Here is a 12,443-nt window from a genome sequence, read left to right as displayed (position 1 = left end):
CGGGAGGCTGAGACAAGTGGATCACTTGAGGTCAGGAGTTCGAGATCAGCCTGGCCAATGTGGCGAAACCCTGTCTCTACTTAAAAAAAAAAAAAAAAAGCCGGGTGTGGTGGTGGGTGCCTGTAATCCCAGCTACTTGGGAGGCTGAGGCAAGAGAATTGCTTGAACCTGGGAGGGAGAGGTTGCAGTGAGCCGAGATTGTGTCACTGCACTCCAGCCTGGGCAACAGAGTAAGACTCCATCTCAAAAACAAGCAAAAAAAAAAGAATGATTGGAGGCAGAGGGAGTCGCCTCCTGACCTTCTGACATTGGCCACCCTTCCTGTCTGGACAACTCTGAAAAGCAACCAGGGAGAGACTTCCTTAGACCTAAAGAACCTGGGCGATGAGCTTGTCCCTTCAAATAACAAACAGGAAAGAAAGACAATTGTAAGAAATACAAGGGCTTAGGTGATCGTGGGCTTATTGATAAACCATATCTCTATTTTGAAAACAAAATTAAAGCAATAGGTTGAAATCCCATGTAAAGCGTTGCCCAGCACGGCACATTGCCTGTCTGGTATTTATTGACAGTGGTGCTGCAGCGAGAAAATCGTTGTATTCAAATACATGACAAGCGCTGATCACACAGGTTTGGTTGCACTGATGCGTCTCTGTCAGTCCCTGTGTGCATTCAACATACACCGATTCAGTCCCTGCGAGGAGCCTTCTGATAGCTAAAGATACGAGGTGTGGCATTCTGTATCACTCTAATGTTTTGGTTTTATTTTTAGGCCCAAATGCTTAGTTTTAACAATAGAAGTTTAGTTAGGCCTGAATGAAGAGCAGATTTCTCATTTCTAGATCCCAGGTTAGGTATGAGGGCTTATACCTTGAAACATCACTAGCTCCTGTGTCTGTCTACACTGTGTACGAGTTCTCAGTAATAAGCAAGAAAGTGAAACAAAGCTGGTTTGGGGAAAAGCCTAAAGTATTGAGTCTTTCTTTCTTGTATTCCTAAACCCAGTTGATAACACCAGAGAAAAGTTTCATGCCTTCCCTAAGCTAAGCCTTCTAGGAAATGGAACACAGCCAACACTGTCCCCCTTGTAGAATCAAGTTGCTCTCCAAGTTGCTCTTTTTTTTTTTTTTTTTTTTTTTTTTTTTTTTTGAGATGGAGTTTTACTCTTGTCGCCCAGGCTGGAGTGCAATGGCACGATCTCGGCTCACTGCAACCTCCGCCTCCCCGGTTCAAGTGATTCTCCTGCCTCAGCCTCTTGAGTAGCTGGAATTGCAGGCACCTGCCATCATGCCTGGCTAACTTTTGTATTTTTAGTAGAGACAGAGTTCTGCCCTGTTGCTCTTCTAATATCAGTAAAAGCCTCGCCCTTCATCCCTACTTGTTTCTCTTATGAGAGAGAAAAATAGACTTTCATTGATCATCATCTCATTCCTGTGTAATTTCACATTTCACATTAGGCAAGTTCACCTGTTGGAATAAAAAGCCATTGCCCACTGGGCTGTCTGAAGTACATGGGCACTTGAGTCCTTTTCTGTCCCATCAGACCTTTAATTACTCATTTTTACTAATTTGTTCATCGTCATTTAGCCCAAATACTCCAGCTCTGATTTGGTGAGGCCTCCGGTAGGTGACTGCAGGCGTTGTCTGAGATTATAGATGAGCTAGAAGGAACTCAGAGACTTTATTCACTGGGATGCGAATGAGATCACAGTGCACAGCATGGTTATCACTATGTGCACGCATGCCCTCAACGATATAAATGCAGAGATTATTATAATCACCAGGAGCATTTGCAAAAATTATAAACTCCCCATTACCAGCATCTGTGCCTTTTATTTCTGAAATGTTATGGCAACTGCTTAAAAAATCTATACTCCATAATTTAATGCTGCAAACCTGTACATTATACAGTAAAAATCCACTCATCTATAACTAAGAACACACAAAACTCTAAATAAAATTTTACCTATTCAGCTTTCATCAGTCAGAGACAGCGCAATAAGCAGACTGCTCAAATGCTCAATTGACCTTAATGAAAAAATTTCAGGATAGTTTTTAGGCTTAGTCCAGATGAAGCTGTCTTTTCTCTACTTCTCTAGATCTCAATACCTCCATTAGGAACTACCAGATCCTCTATCAAAATCGATTTAATTTTTCCCTGTGCTAAGCATGTCGTATATCTCATCATATTTCATTTCTTTACAATTAGTCCATTTATGATAATTCTGTGTTTAACATTAGAAGTGATGTGCCAGCAGCTCTCAGTTATATAGGAACATGTTTATAAAAATTAAACCACCTGTGAGGTATGTGGTTATCTAAATAATCCTTGAAAGAAAAAATAGTCTTCCAGATAAAGTGGCTTTCTGGGCTCGTCATGATTTTACTTTGGTGTCTCCCCAATTTCCTGGAATTCCACGTTCCGGGGAACTAGCTGTGTTCTTTCAGTCCCTCTTGGCCTTAATAATTCCTACTGGTCCCTGGAGTCTCAGTTCGAAGCCCTTTCAACACCCCTATAAGACTGGCTTGGTTGCCTGTCCTGTTTGAGCCCTTAGCTCTGCATCCATGTGTTAATATCCCTGTATCCTAATAGTTTACTTGTCTGCCGCCCTTCAGATTCATGGGGTGTCCAGAGAGAGAACCTTTCCTTTGTTCACTGTGACATTCCCCAGAGGCCAGCCAAGTGCCTGCCACTTAGTAGATGCTCAATAAATATTGGCAAGTAAATAAATGAGTGTGTGCGCCTCCACTTAAATGTGGTACATGCGTCAGCCACCTTCACTGAAATTTTCTGTAAAGAAAGAGTTACACAAACATTTTAGTGCTGATATTCAGTGGTGATTGAATCACCATCATGCCCAAGTACAGATGTTAAAGACTGAGCTACAGTTTTCCCTTCAAAGTTTAATGTCAGAAAACTACAGTTCTCATTCCAACACTCTCTCTACCTAGCTATGTGATCATAGTTAGATTGGCTAGCTTTTCTGGGCATTAAGAAAGTAAACTTCCTGGGAAAGTAAAATAAGTTCTATTTCTATTCTATCCTGTTCTGTGGATGTCATTGAACATAATGGTTAAGCCACCTGTGCACGGTTTAATGACATCCACGGCACAGAATAGAACATCAGCCCTCTGCCTACTTAAAATGTGTTTTTATGAGGCCCATGGTACCTGGAAGACTTTCAGTCCCTACGCCTATGCCCTCTTGGTCTAATTTGATGTATTATATGCGGATTTGGCTCTGAAAGTGGAATTGGCCTACAGGCCCCAGGCCAGAGGTCCCCTTGGTTTCTTCCCAACCTAGAGCCAAGCACTATTTCACAGTACTCCCAAATCCCCCCAGCTGCAATCAGCCTTTTCTGTAGCATCTGAAAAGAAAGTAAAGTAACATGTATGAGCACTCTAAGAAAGGGAAAAATGATATAAACATAGCATGAAAATACAGTGACAGTTTTCTATAGTTTCTCTCCTGCTTTCAGTATGTATAGAAGACAGATCTGTTTACTTTGTGATTTGATAAGGTCACCTTTGGTCTTGGTTGAGCGTGGCTTTGAGTTGCTTACATCATAGCTAGTGCTCATCTGTAATTTAAAAATAAAAAATGGCACTCACATTGATACTTTTAAAGTTAATGTTTCATTTTTATTGCTGCAGTACTTATTAGGGAATATTGTTGCTTTTGAATCTGATCGGAAGATAAATTATTCCTGCTCTTAACATTAGTCTTTTGAATCTGATCAGATGATGAATTATGCTTGCTTAGAAGATTAGTCTGCTCAAGGCTACCATTTATACACACTTTGCCTTTTTGCTTTAGATATTTTCAAGACAGCTAAATAAACCATTAGTTTAAGAAAATAAGCTGCCTGTGCGAAAGTCACTGACAGGTGTTGTCGGAAACATATGATCTTGTGCTTTTGCTTGGCTATTAATGTCCTTGTGGCTTATGGCAGCCATGGGTGTAATTCTTCTGCAAGTGGCAGAAATTCCAGTATGTGGAGCTCACTTAATGCTCTCATGGTACCACTGATCTTCATCATTGCCTGGGGCCTGCAATCTCTTAGACCCCTCAGTGACTCCCTCTGGACTATTGAGATCATCTTGGTAAATAGGAAGGAGGATTGCAGTTAAATTCAGCCGTCCAGTCAAATGACATCTATGTGAATGAACCAGATTACTATAGGAAGCAAGCTGCTGAAGAGACAGAGATGTCCAGTGGAAGGGTCTTAGAGCTTTGGAGTGGGTCTTTGTATGCTTCCTCCTACAGCAAATTCAGCTGAACATTCATTGAATGAATGTCTTCGTGCCTTGTGTGTAGGTAGAGAAAGGGTGAGCAGGACACAGTGGGGCAACAGATCTGTGTACAAGCAGCACCTCACTCTGGGCAGTGTGTGTGTGTGTGTGTGTGTGTGTTTTCCTTTATGGAAAACTGCTGTCGTTGGCATATCTGTCTTGAGCATCTTCTCACCCATCCTAATGGTGAAATGCCAGACCTTGGCAGGGAGGTGAGGGAGCCTTGTCTTTTAGTAGAGGTCCCTTTGCTTAGTGCTCAGATGAAGTCCCAGCATAGCTTAGGGAGGACCTGGCGCTGCCTGGGGTGGAGAGTGACTTGCCCTCCCAGCAAGGGGCGATAAGCTTGGGAAGCAATTCCCACAGCAACCCACCTGTTCCAGCTCTTTCTACCCACTAGGGTAGGTATGTGAGTTTCAGAGTAGCCAGAGTGCCCTTAGCCAAAAGCTCTTGCATTTGTATTATTGTTTTTTTTGTTGTTGTTGTTGTTGTTGTTTAGAGAGGCTCCTGCTGTGTTGCCCAGGCTGGAAGGCAGTGGTATGATCACAGCTCACTGCAACCTCAAACTCCTGGGCTCAGATGATCCTACCACCTCAGCCTCTGAGTAGCTGGCACCACAGGTTTGCACCACCATGCCCAGCTAATTTTTAAATTTTTTGTAGAGACCGTATCTCGCTATATTACCCAGGCTTGTCTCAAACTCCTGGTCTCAAGTGATCCTCCAGCCTCAGCCTCCCAAAGTGCTGGAATTATACGCATGAGCCACTGTGCCCAGCTACAAAAAGATTTTAGTAACACAAAGATTAGACAGTCATCAAGCTGGGTTGGTATCTCTACCAACAATCCCCTGAGCCTGAATGAAACGAGAGCATCCTGTTGCCACGTTTGGCCCTGGGATGGAGCCTGCTATAACGCATCTGTGTACCCCAGTGCACACTGCCCCTTCTCTAACCTGCCTTTCTTTTTCTGCAGGACATTGACGGCCAAGCACTCCTGCTTCTGACCCTTCCGACAGTGCAGGAGTGCATGGAGCTGAAGCTGGGGCCCGCCATCAAGTTATGCCACCAGATTGAGAGAGTCAAAGTGGCTTTCTACACCCAGTATGCCAACTGAGCCTGCCTTCGGGAGGTGGCCCATTATCGCTGCGATGCGGTGTTTGTAAAGGTTTCCAGGACTGAAACTTTGATTTTCCAGGATATGTTAAATGGTACAGACTCTAAGTATCACCAGAAAACCAGAAGGCCAGGATCTTCTGCCTCCGCCAGCCTGTGAGCTGTTTCCATGTTTTCAAAGCACAGCAGCAGTCGCTCCTGGGGAGTGCCAGTTAAAGTCATGCGTCAGACCCTGCCGGACGTGGGCCTGCTTCTTGGCTCACCCACGGTTTGCCTTTCTCCCGCCCCAAACCAGGCAGCCCCCTTGGAGCAGGGTTTCCTAAGATGAGGACTGCATTCTTTGAAAATGAAGAATGTCACCAAGGAAGAAACCTCACTCCATGCCGTAGTGTTTCCCGTAATCACATGAGCACATTTACACATGCAGTTTCTTATGGATAGGTATGTGACCCTGGTTGAGTGGCACCTGCGGTTTCATCTTGGTGGCAACTCCTTTGCAATGCAGCTGGCAGCGACATCCTTATAAAAAGATGTGCTAAAGCTCTGTCCTCTGTTAGAGGCGCCTTTTAGGAATACGGGGAGTGAAGGAAGGCCGGCAGGCATCTCCATGCAACTAGATGGCTGGTTAGTTTGTTTGTTTTGTTGTGTTTTTTGAGACAGTCTTGCTCTGTCGCCCAGGTTGGAATGCAGTGGCGCAATTTCAGCTCACTGCAACCTCTGTCTCCCGGGTTTCAGTGATTCTCCTGCCTCAGCCTCCCAAGTAGCTGGGATTACAGGCGCCCACCACCATGCCCGGCTAATTTTTGTATTTTTGGTAGAGACAGGGTTTCACTATGTTGGTCAGGCTGGTCTTGAACTCCCGATCTCAAGTGATCTGCCAGCCTCAACCTCCCAACGTGCTGGAATTACAGGTGTGAGCCACCACGCCCCGGCCCAACTGGATGGTTTTTGATTGAAGCCTAGAACATCTGTAGAGACAAACTCTACCCAGTCTTTTCTAGACCCTCAACTATCTCCAATGTTGTTGTTTAATTGTAGCCAGATCAGGGAGTGAGTCTTTTAGGCAAATGTTGGTTTATATATCAAAGGAAAAGCTTAGTTTCAGAGAAGAGGAAAGGAAAGAGATGTGGGGGGAGCGTTTCATGAACCAGCTACATCCCCCTTAGAAGGATCACTGCAGCAGGTCACTGAGCAGGAGTCCCTCTGAGCGTCCCTTCTGTCTCATTCTGCCCCGGCTGGCCACATATGCACCAGGCACGATGCAGCGTGAGCACTGAATCTGGAGTCAGCCACTTGGCACCCTGGTTTTGCTGAGAACTAACTCTGAGATCTTGGGTGACTTCTCATCACTCTGGACCTCAGTTCCTGTGAAGCGACAGGTGTGGACACTGAGGGTGCAGTGGTGAGCACACTGTCTCCCGCTGGCGTTCATCCCACTCATGCTGGAAAGGAAGATCCAGATCATACAAAAATGAGAAAAAGAAAGAATAAGAAGGGTCTGGTCCCAGTTCTGACCCGGCCATTCCTACAGCCTTTCTGGCTTTGAATTTGCTTGTGGAATTTCTTGGGCAGTTGTGTGAAATCTGCCAGGTCACGTGCAGACAAAGCTGTGGCTGCGAGAGTTGGCTGGCCTCTTGGACCAGAAGCCATCTCCGTATCCTCATGAGCGATTCCGTATCTCCACTCCGACCTCGTGGACGACAGTGTTCCGCTGTGGTGGCTGCCAAGATGCCTTTTTAAACGTATGCAAGGAAACCAAACCCCTCCCGCACAGTTCCTGAGTGGACACTGGAAGCAGAGGCTTCGCACCCTTCCTGCTTTCTCACCACTGTTACCTTGAGCTCGTCCCTTGGACTAGAGTCTCCACAGTTCTGGTAAAATTCTGCGGTGGGCTGATGAGCTGCTTGCATTTCTGTGACATTTCCAGATGTGATTCTCGGTGGGATTTTGGAAACTTTGATTGCTCAAGCTCACCCTTCTTAACATTCTGTAATGGTTACAGATGACAATGGAAAACACATATTTTATGGATGAGGCGTTTTGGTCTCCCCTGCAGTCGATTTCTAGAATCAAGTTTTAGAGTTTGGCGGATGCATCTGCCTGGGGACCTCAGATGGGAGGAGTGTGTCATTTGTGCCCCGACAGAAATGTCTCTGGGATCCGTGGCTGGCTTGCCCCGGGCATCTCTCCTTTAAGCTCAAGTTTTGACCTCTCCACGGTTTTCCACCCCTGCCTTCTCCGCCACATGCTTTTGGCCTTAAACGCTCAGTCTCGTGGAGTTACACTGTCAAACGATTGGAAAGGGCATCCATTTCCAGATCTTTGGCATTTTCCCTGCGCTGACTCTTTGATGATCCTTCACTGTGGCCTTTTCAAGCTGAGCTGTTTCTGTTTTATTTGAGACGAGGATGAGGGAATGTGGTGGCCACAACAGAACAGGGACTTGCAGCACAAATGTCACTTCTGTCTCCCTTTTCAGTGGTGGCATGGAGGAGGAGGTGCTGCGTTGGAGGGAAGAGATCCTGCAGGAGCTCTCTGGAGCCCATCTAGGGAGCTGGAGTGTGTGGCCCACCAGGAGCTCAGGAAGGATACAGCCACTGTCGCAGGGGCAAGTGTTTGCTTCTCATGGAGCCAAGTGCCCAAGACTGTCCGTATCCTTCACCCTGACAGTTTAACTTCAGTGTTTCTCTGTGCAGTTGCGGTCACCACAGGTGAGCACTGGGTGTGTACGTGCCAGGGAGGAGATGGCTGGGACTACTGCACAGGAGGGCACAGCCTGGTGTCGCCATGAATGTTGTCTCTATGCCATCTCTCTGGTCCTTGAGGAGAGCCCAGAAAGATTTGAGGACCAAGGAGGTCCTAAACAGCTTTTCCTCCAGCTGTTGCCAGTGTCCTTCTGAGCTTGGATTCTCTGGGGATTTCCGTCGTGGTGGGTGGACTTCACATCAGCAGCAATTCTGGTACAGAATTGTAATGTGTTTTCACTTCTCTGTAGGATTCACCTCTCACCAGCGTCTTGTCTTAAAAGTAGGGCCAATCTCATGGAGCATTTTTCTGTGTGTGTCCTTGTTGCTTTTGGCAGAAAAAGTGGATTTGACATGTGTGCCCCAATGCCATCATGGCCCCTAGGCCAACAATGTCATGGTCTAAACACCAAAAAGTGATGCCCTGCATTCCTTCCCTGGATGGTACCATTTCTTCTCCGTCTCTCTTTGATGATTCTTTGGGACCAAAGTCCTCTCCTTAGTGCGCCTACATCCTGTGGGCATCACGCCACTTGGAACTTATTGGAACTGGCCCGGCAGACTCTGCAGTCTGCGCCGTTTGAAAACCCTGAGAAAGAGACGCCACCTCAACTTGAATCATGACAGCCCATCGCTCAGTCTCACCCTAAACTCACGGAGCTTGTTTCAGCTCCTCACTTCTTGACTGCATTTGTACTATGTTGAAAAAATATCCTGTCCACAAAAACACAAGCCTAACAACCTAGAAAAAGAACAGGGTACTACTGGCATTACAGAACTTCTTTGCCTTTCAAAACAAAAGCAAAACACAGTGAACTTCACCACAGAGCTGCATAGTATGGGGAACTCATCCATCACTTTCAAAATTAGAGTCATTTGATCCAAGTTTGAGTCAGACACAGTATTTGAGCTGCACGGCTTCTGGGTTCTCCCACCTTATTTGATCATATTTGAAAGATTATTTCCTGTGTTTGCTTTGATTTGTTCCTCAGTACATTAAAATGATCTACACCTTGAACACTGCCCCTGTGACCTTTACTGCCCTCTCTAGAAGGTTGATTTTGATCAGCCTTTTGAAGATGGGTGTTGTTTCCCTAACTTATCTCACAGAATTTTGAGCGTTGTATTCGGCAAGTTCTGAGATTTGCCTTCTATCTTATGCCAAACACCCCTTTCTAAGAGCTGTCCCTGCTTAGTTTTAGAAGCACTAGGGGTTTTCATACTTATTTTATAGAACACCCATTTATATTTATTTCTGTATATAGAACTAAAAAAAAACCAATAGTGTTAAAAATCTTTGTTGTGGTTTGAGCATCTTTGCTGCTTTTGGATTAAGATGGCGAATCAAGACTCCACTTCCTCTCTCTTCTGTCTTTAGAAAGCTGTGATCGTGCGTGCAATTATTTGAAAGGAAACATAGTCAGTTAAGAAACCTGTAGTTGTTAAGGAAGAAATTGTTGGCGAGATATCCATACTGCCCGTATCTCATTGGTGCAATAATTAAATAGCAAAGGAAATCTGTATTGGCAACTATTATAATTCAATAATTCTTTTGTTTACTGCCCTTTTCTGTTCAGGAGTTTTCTGGAAATTACTCCCTTTCACGTGGTTGAATTCTTAAGTTGACCAATTCTCATAGCTCTTATCACTAGAATGGTTTGCAGATACCCCAAACATACTATGATAAAATCAAATTGTGCTACTTTTGACCCATGTAATTCACCTAAAAGTTGTAATTGCTGACATAGAGTACTGCCTTGAATTTTGGTTTAAAACCTCTCTAGTTTCAATGATAAGTAACTCAAACAATTCCATATTGTTTGAGGAAGGGGCCATAATCCTTCTGTATTGTTGGCACTAAGTAATGGGAATTTGGCCCAGTAAGTATGAAGGTTGTGTCGCCTAACCAACGCAGAGCAGTGCTTTTTGTGTGGCTGAGGAGATATGCTGATGAAAAAAGGAAAATTCTAGGACAATCGTTGGCTAAAAATCACCTTAGGATGAAAAATTTGAGGCAAATTTTTTTAAATGACAGAAAAAAATAATCATCTCACTTGCTCGAAACAGGAGCCAGCACGATCTCTGGAAGCATCAACTATCCCTTGTCGTGAATGTTGAAAGCCCTTTCACTGTTTTGCATTCTAGTTTGAATAGTTTGTATTGAAATTGGATTCCTATCTTGTGTATGTTTTTGGTGCATAAAAGGGAAAAATTGGTGTCATTACTTTTGAAATTTGCAGGACGAAGGGCATGCTTTTGGTTTGCTGTAAGATTGTATTCTGTATATATGTTTTCATGTAAATAAATGAAAATCTATATCAGAGTTATATTTTAATTTTTATTCTAAATGAAAAAAACCCTTTTTACTTGAAAAGAACTGTAAGCCACATTGTTAATAAAGTAAAAATAAATTCTATGGTGGTGTTTGTTTGGGTCTTTGTGTTGAAGGTTATTCAATATTATCTTTAGCGTCTGCATTAGTTATTTTGTTCTGAATTTTTTAGTTTGTTTTTGCCACACAAAACCTTATTTCTAGGTTGTTAACGACCACCGCTCTCAAAGTCCTGTGTGACCTCTCAGAGTCACCTCCTAGCTCCAGAATGGAACTTTCTGGTCGAGGAATTTGTGTTTATTCTTTTTAGTTGTTAAAACATTCTTGTGTAAAAGTGTTCCTATTTATTTCTCCACATCCTCTCCAGCACCTGTTGTTTCCTGACTTTTTAATGATGATGGTCATTCTAACTGGTGTGAGATGGTATCTCACTGTGGTTTTGATTTGCATTTCTCTGATGGCCAGTGATGATGAGCATTTTTTCATGTGTTTTTTGGCTGCATAAATGTCTTCTTTTGAGAAGTGTCTGTTCATGTCCTTTGCCCACTTTTTTGATGGGGTTGTTTTTTTCTTGTAAATTTGTTTGAGTTCATTGTAGATTCTGGATATTAGCCCTTTGTCAGATGAATAGGTTGCAAAAATGTTCTCCCATTCTGTAGGTTGCCTGTTCACTCTGATGGTAGTTTCTTTTGCTGTGCAGAAGCTCTTTAGTTTAATTAGATCCCATTTGTCAGTTTTGGCTTTTGTTGCCATTGCTTTTGGTGTTTTAGACATGAAGTCCTTGCCCACACCTATGTCCTGAATGGTATTGCCTAGGCTTTCTTCTAGAGTTTTTATGGTTTTAGGTCTAACAAACATGTAAGTAAGTCTTTAATCCATCTATCTTGAATTAATTTTTGCATAAGGTGTAAGGAAGGGATCCAGTTTCAGCTTTCTACATATGGCTAGCCAGTTTTCCCAGCACCATTTATTAAATAGGGAATCCTTTCCCCATTGCATGTTTTTGTCGGGTTTGTCAAAGATCAGATAGTTGTAGATATGCAGGATTATTTCTGAGGGCTCTGTTCTGTTCCATTGATCTATGTCTCTGTTGTGGTACCAGTACCATGCTGTTTTGGTTACTGTAGCCTTGTAGTATAGTTTGAAGTCAGGTAGCATGATGCCTCCAGCTTTGTTCTTCTGGCTTAGGATTGACTTGGCAATGCAGGCTCTTTTTTGGTTCCATATGAACTTTAGTTTTTTCCAATTCTGTGAAGAAAGTCATTGGTAGCTTGATGGGGATGGCACTGAATCTATAAATTACCTTGGGCAGTATGGCCATTTTCACGATATTGATTCTTCCAACCCATGAGCATGGAAAGTTCTTCCATTTGTTTGTATCCTCTTTTATTTCATTGAGCAGTGGTTTGTAGTTCTCCTTGAAGAGGTCCTTCACATCCCTTGTAAGTTGGATTCCTAGGTATTTTATTCTCTTTGAAGCAATTGTGAATGGGAGTTCACTCATGATTTGGATCTGCGTTTGTCTGTGATTGGTGTACAAGAATGCTTGTGATTTTTGTACATTGATTTTGTATCCTGAGACTTTGCTGAAGTTGCTAATCAATCAGCTTAAGGAGATTTTGGGCTGAGACAATGGGGTTTTCTAGATATACAATCATGTCATCTGCAAACAGGGACATTTTGACTTCCTCTTTTCCTAATTGAATACCCTTTATTTCCTTCTCCTGCCTGATTGCCCTGGCCAGAACTTCCAGCACTATGTTGAATAGGAGTGGTGAGAGAGGGCATCCCTGTCTTGTGCCAGTTTTCAAAGGGAATGCTTCCAGTTTTTGCCCATTCAGTATGATATTGGCTGTGGGTTTGTCATAGATAGCTCTTATTATTTTGAGATACGTCCCATCAATACCTAATTTATTGAGAGTTTTTAGCATGAAGGGTTGTTGAATTTTGTCAAAGGCCTTTTCT

General features: G+C 43.5%; 1 protein-coding gene across 11 annotated transcripts in view; it reads left to right on the top strand.

Annotated features, from left to right (window-relative positions):
• SFMBT2 (Scm like with four mbt domains 2) overlaps positions 1-10,562 on the top strand; it is a 282,187-nt gene extending 271,625 nt beyond the window's left edge. For 10 of the 11 annotated variants that reach the window (XM_055296462.2, XM_063610030.1, XM_055296458.2 and 7 more), the window contains one exon: positions 5,263-10,562. In XM_055296462.2, coding sequence (XP_055152437.1) covers positions 5,263-5,403 — 141 coding nt within the window. In that variant the 3' untranslated portion in view covers positions 5,404-10,562. The remainder of the gene's footprint in view (positions 1-5,262) is intronic. The other variant, XR_010113794.1, reaches the window with a different exon arrangement.
• Positions 10,563-12,443: the final 1,881 nt, after the last annotated feature.

This window comes from Symphalangus syndactylus, chromosome 10 (assembly GCF_028878055.3).
Source record: "Symphalangus syndactylus isolate Jambi chromosome 10, NHGRI_mSymSyn1-v2.1_pri, whole genome shotgun sequence".
Taxonomy (NCBI): Eukaryota; Metazoa; Chordata; class Mammalia; order Primates; family Hylobatidae; genus Symphalangus; species Symphalangus syndactylus.
The sequence above is the reverse complement of the archived record's forward strand: the minus strand, read 5'-3'. Positions and strand labels throughout refer to the sequence as shown.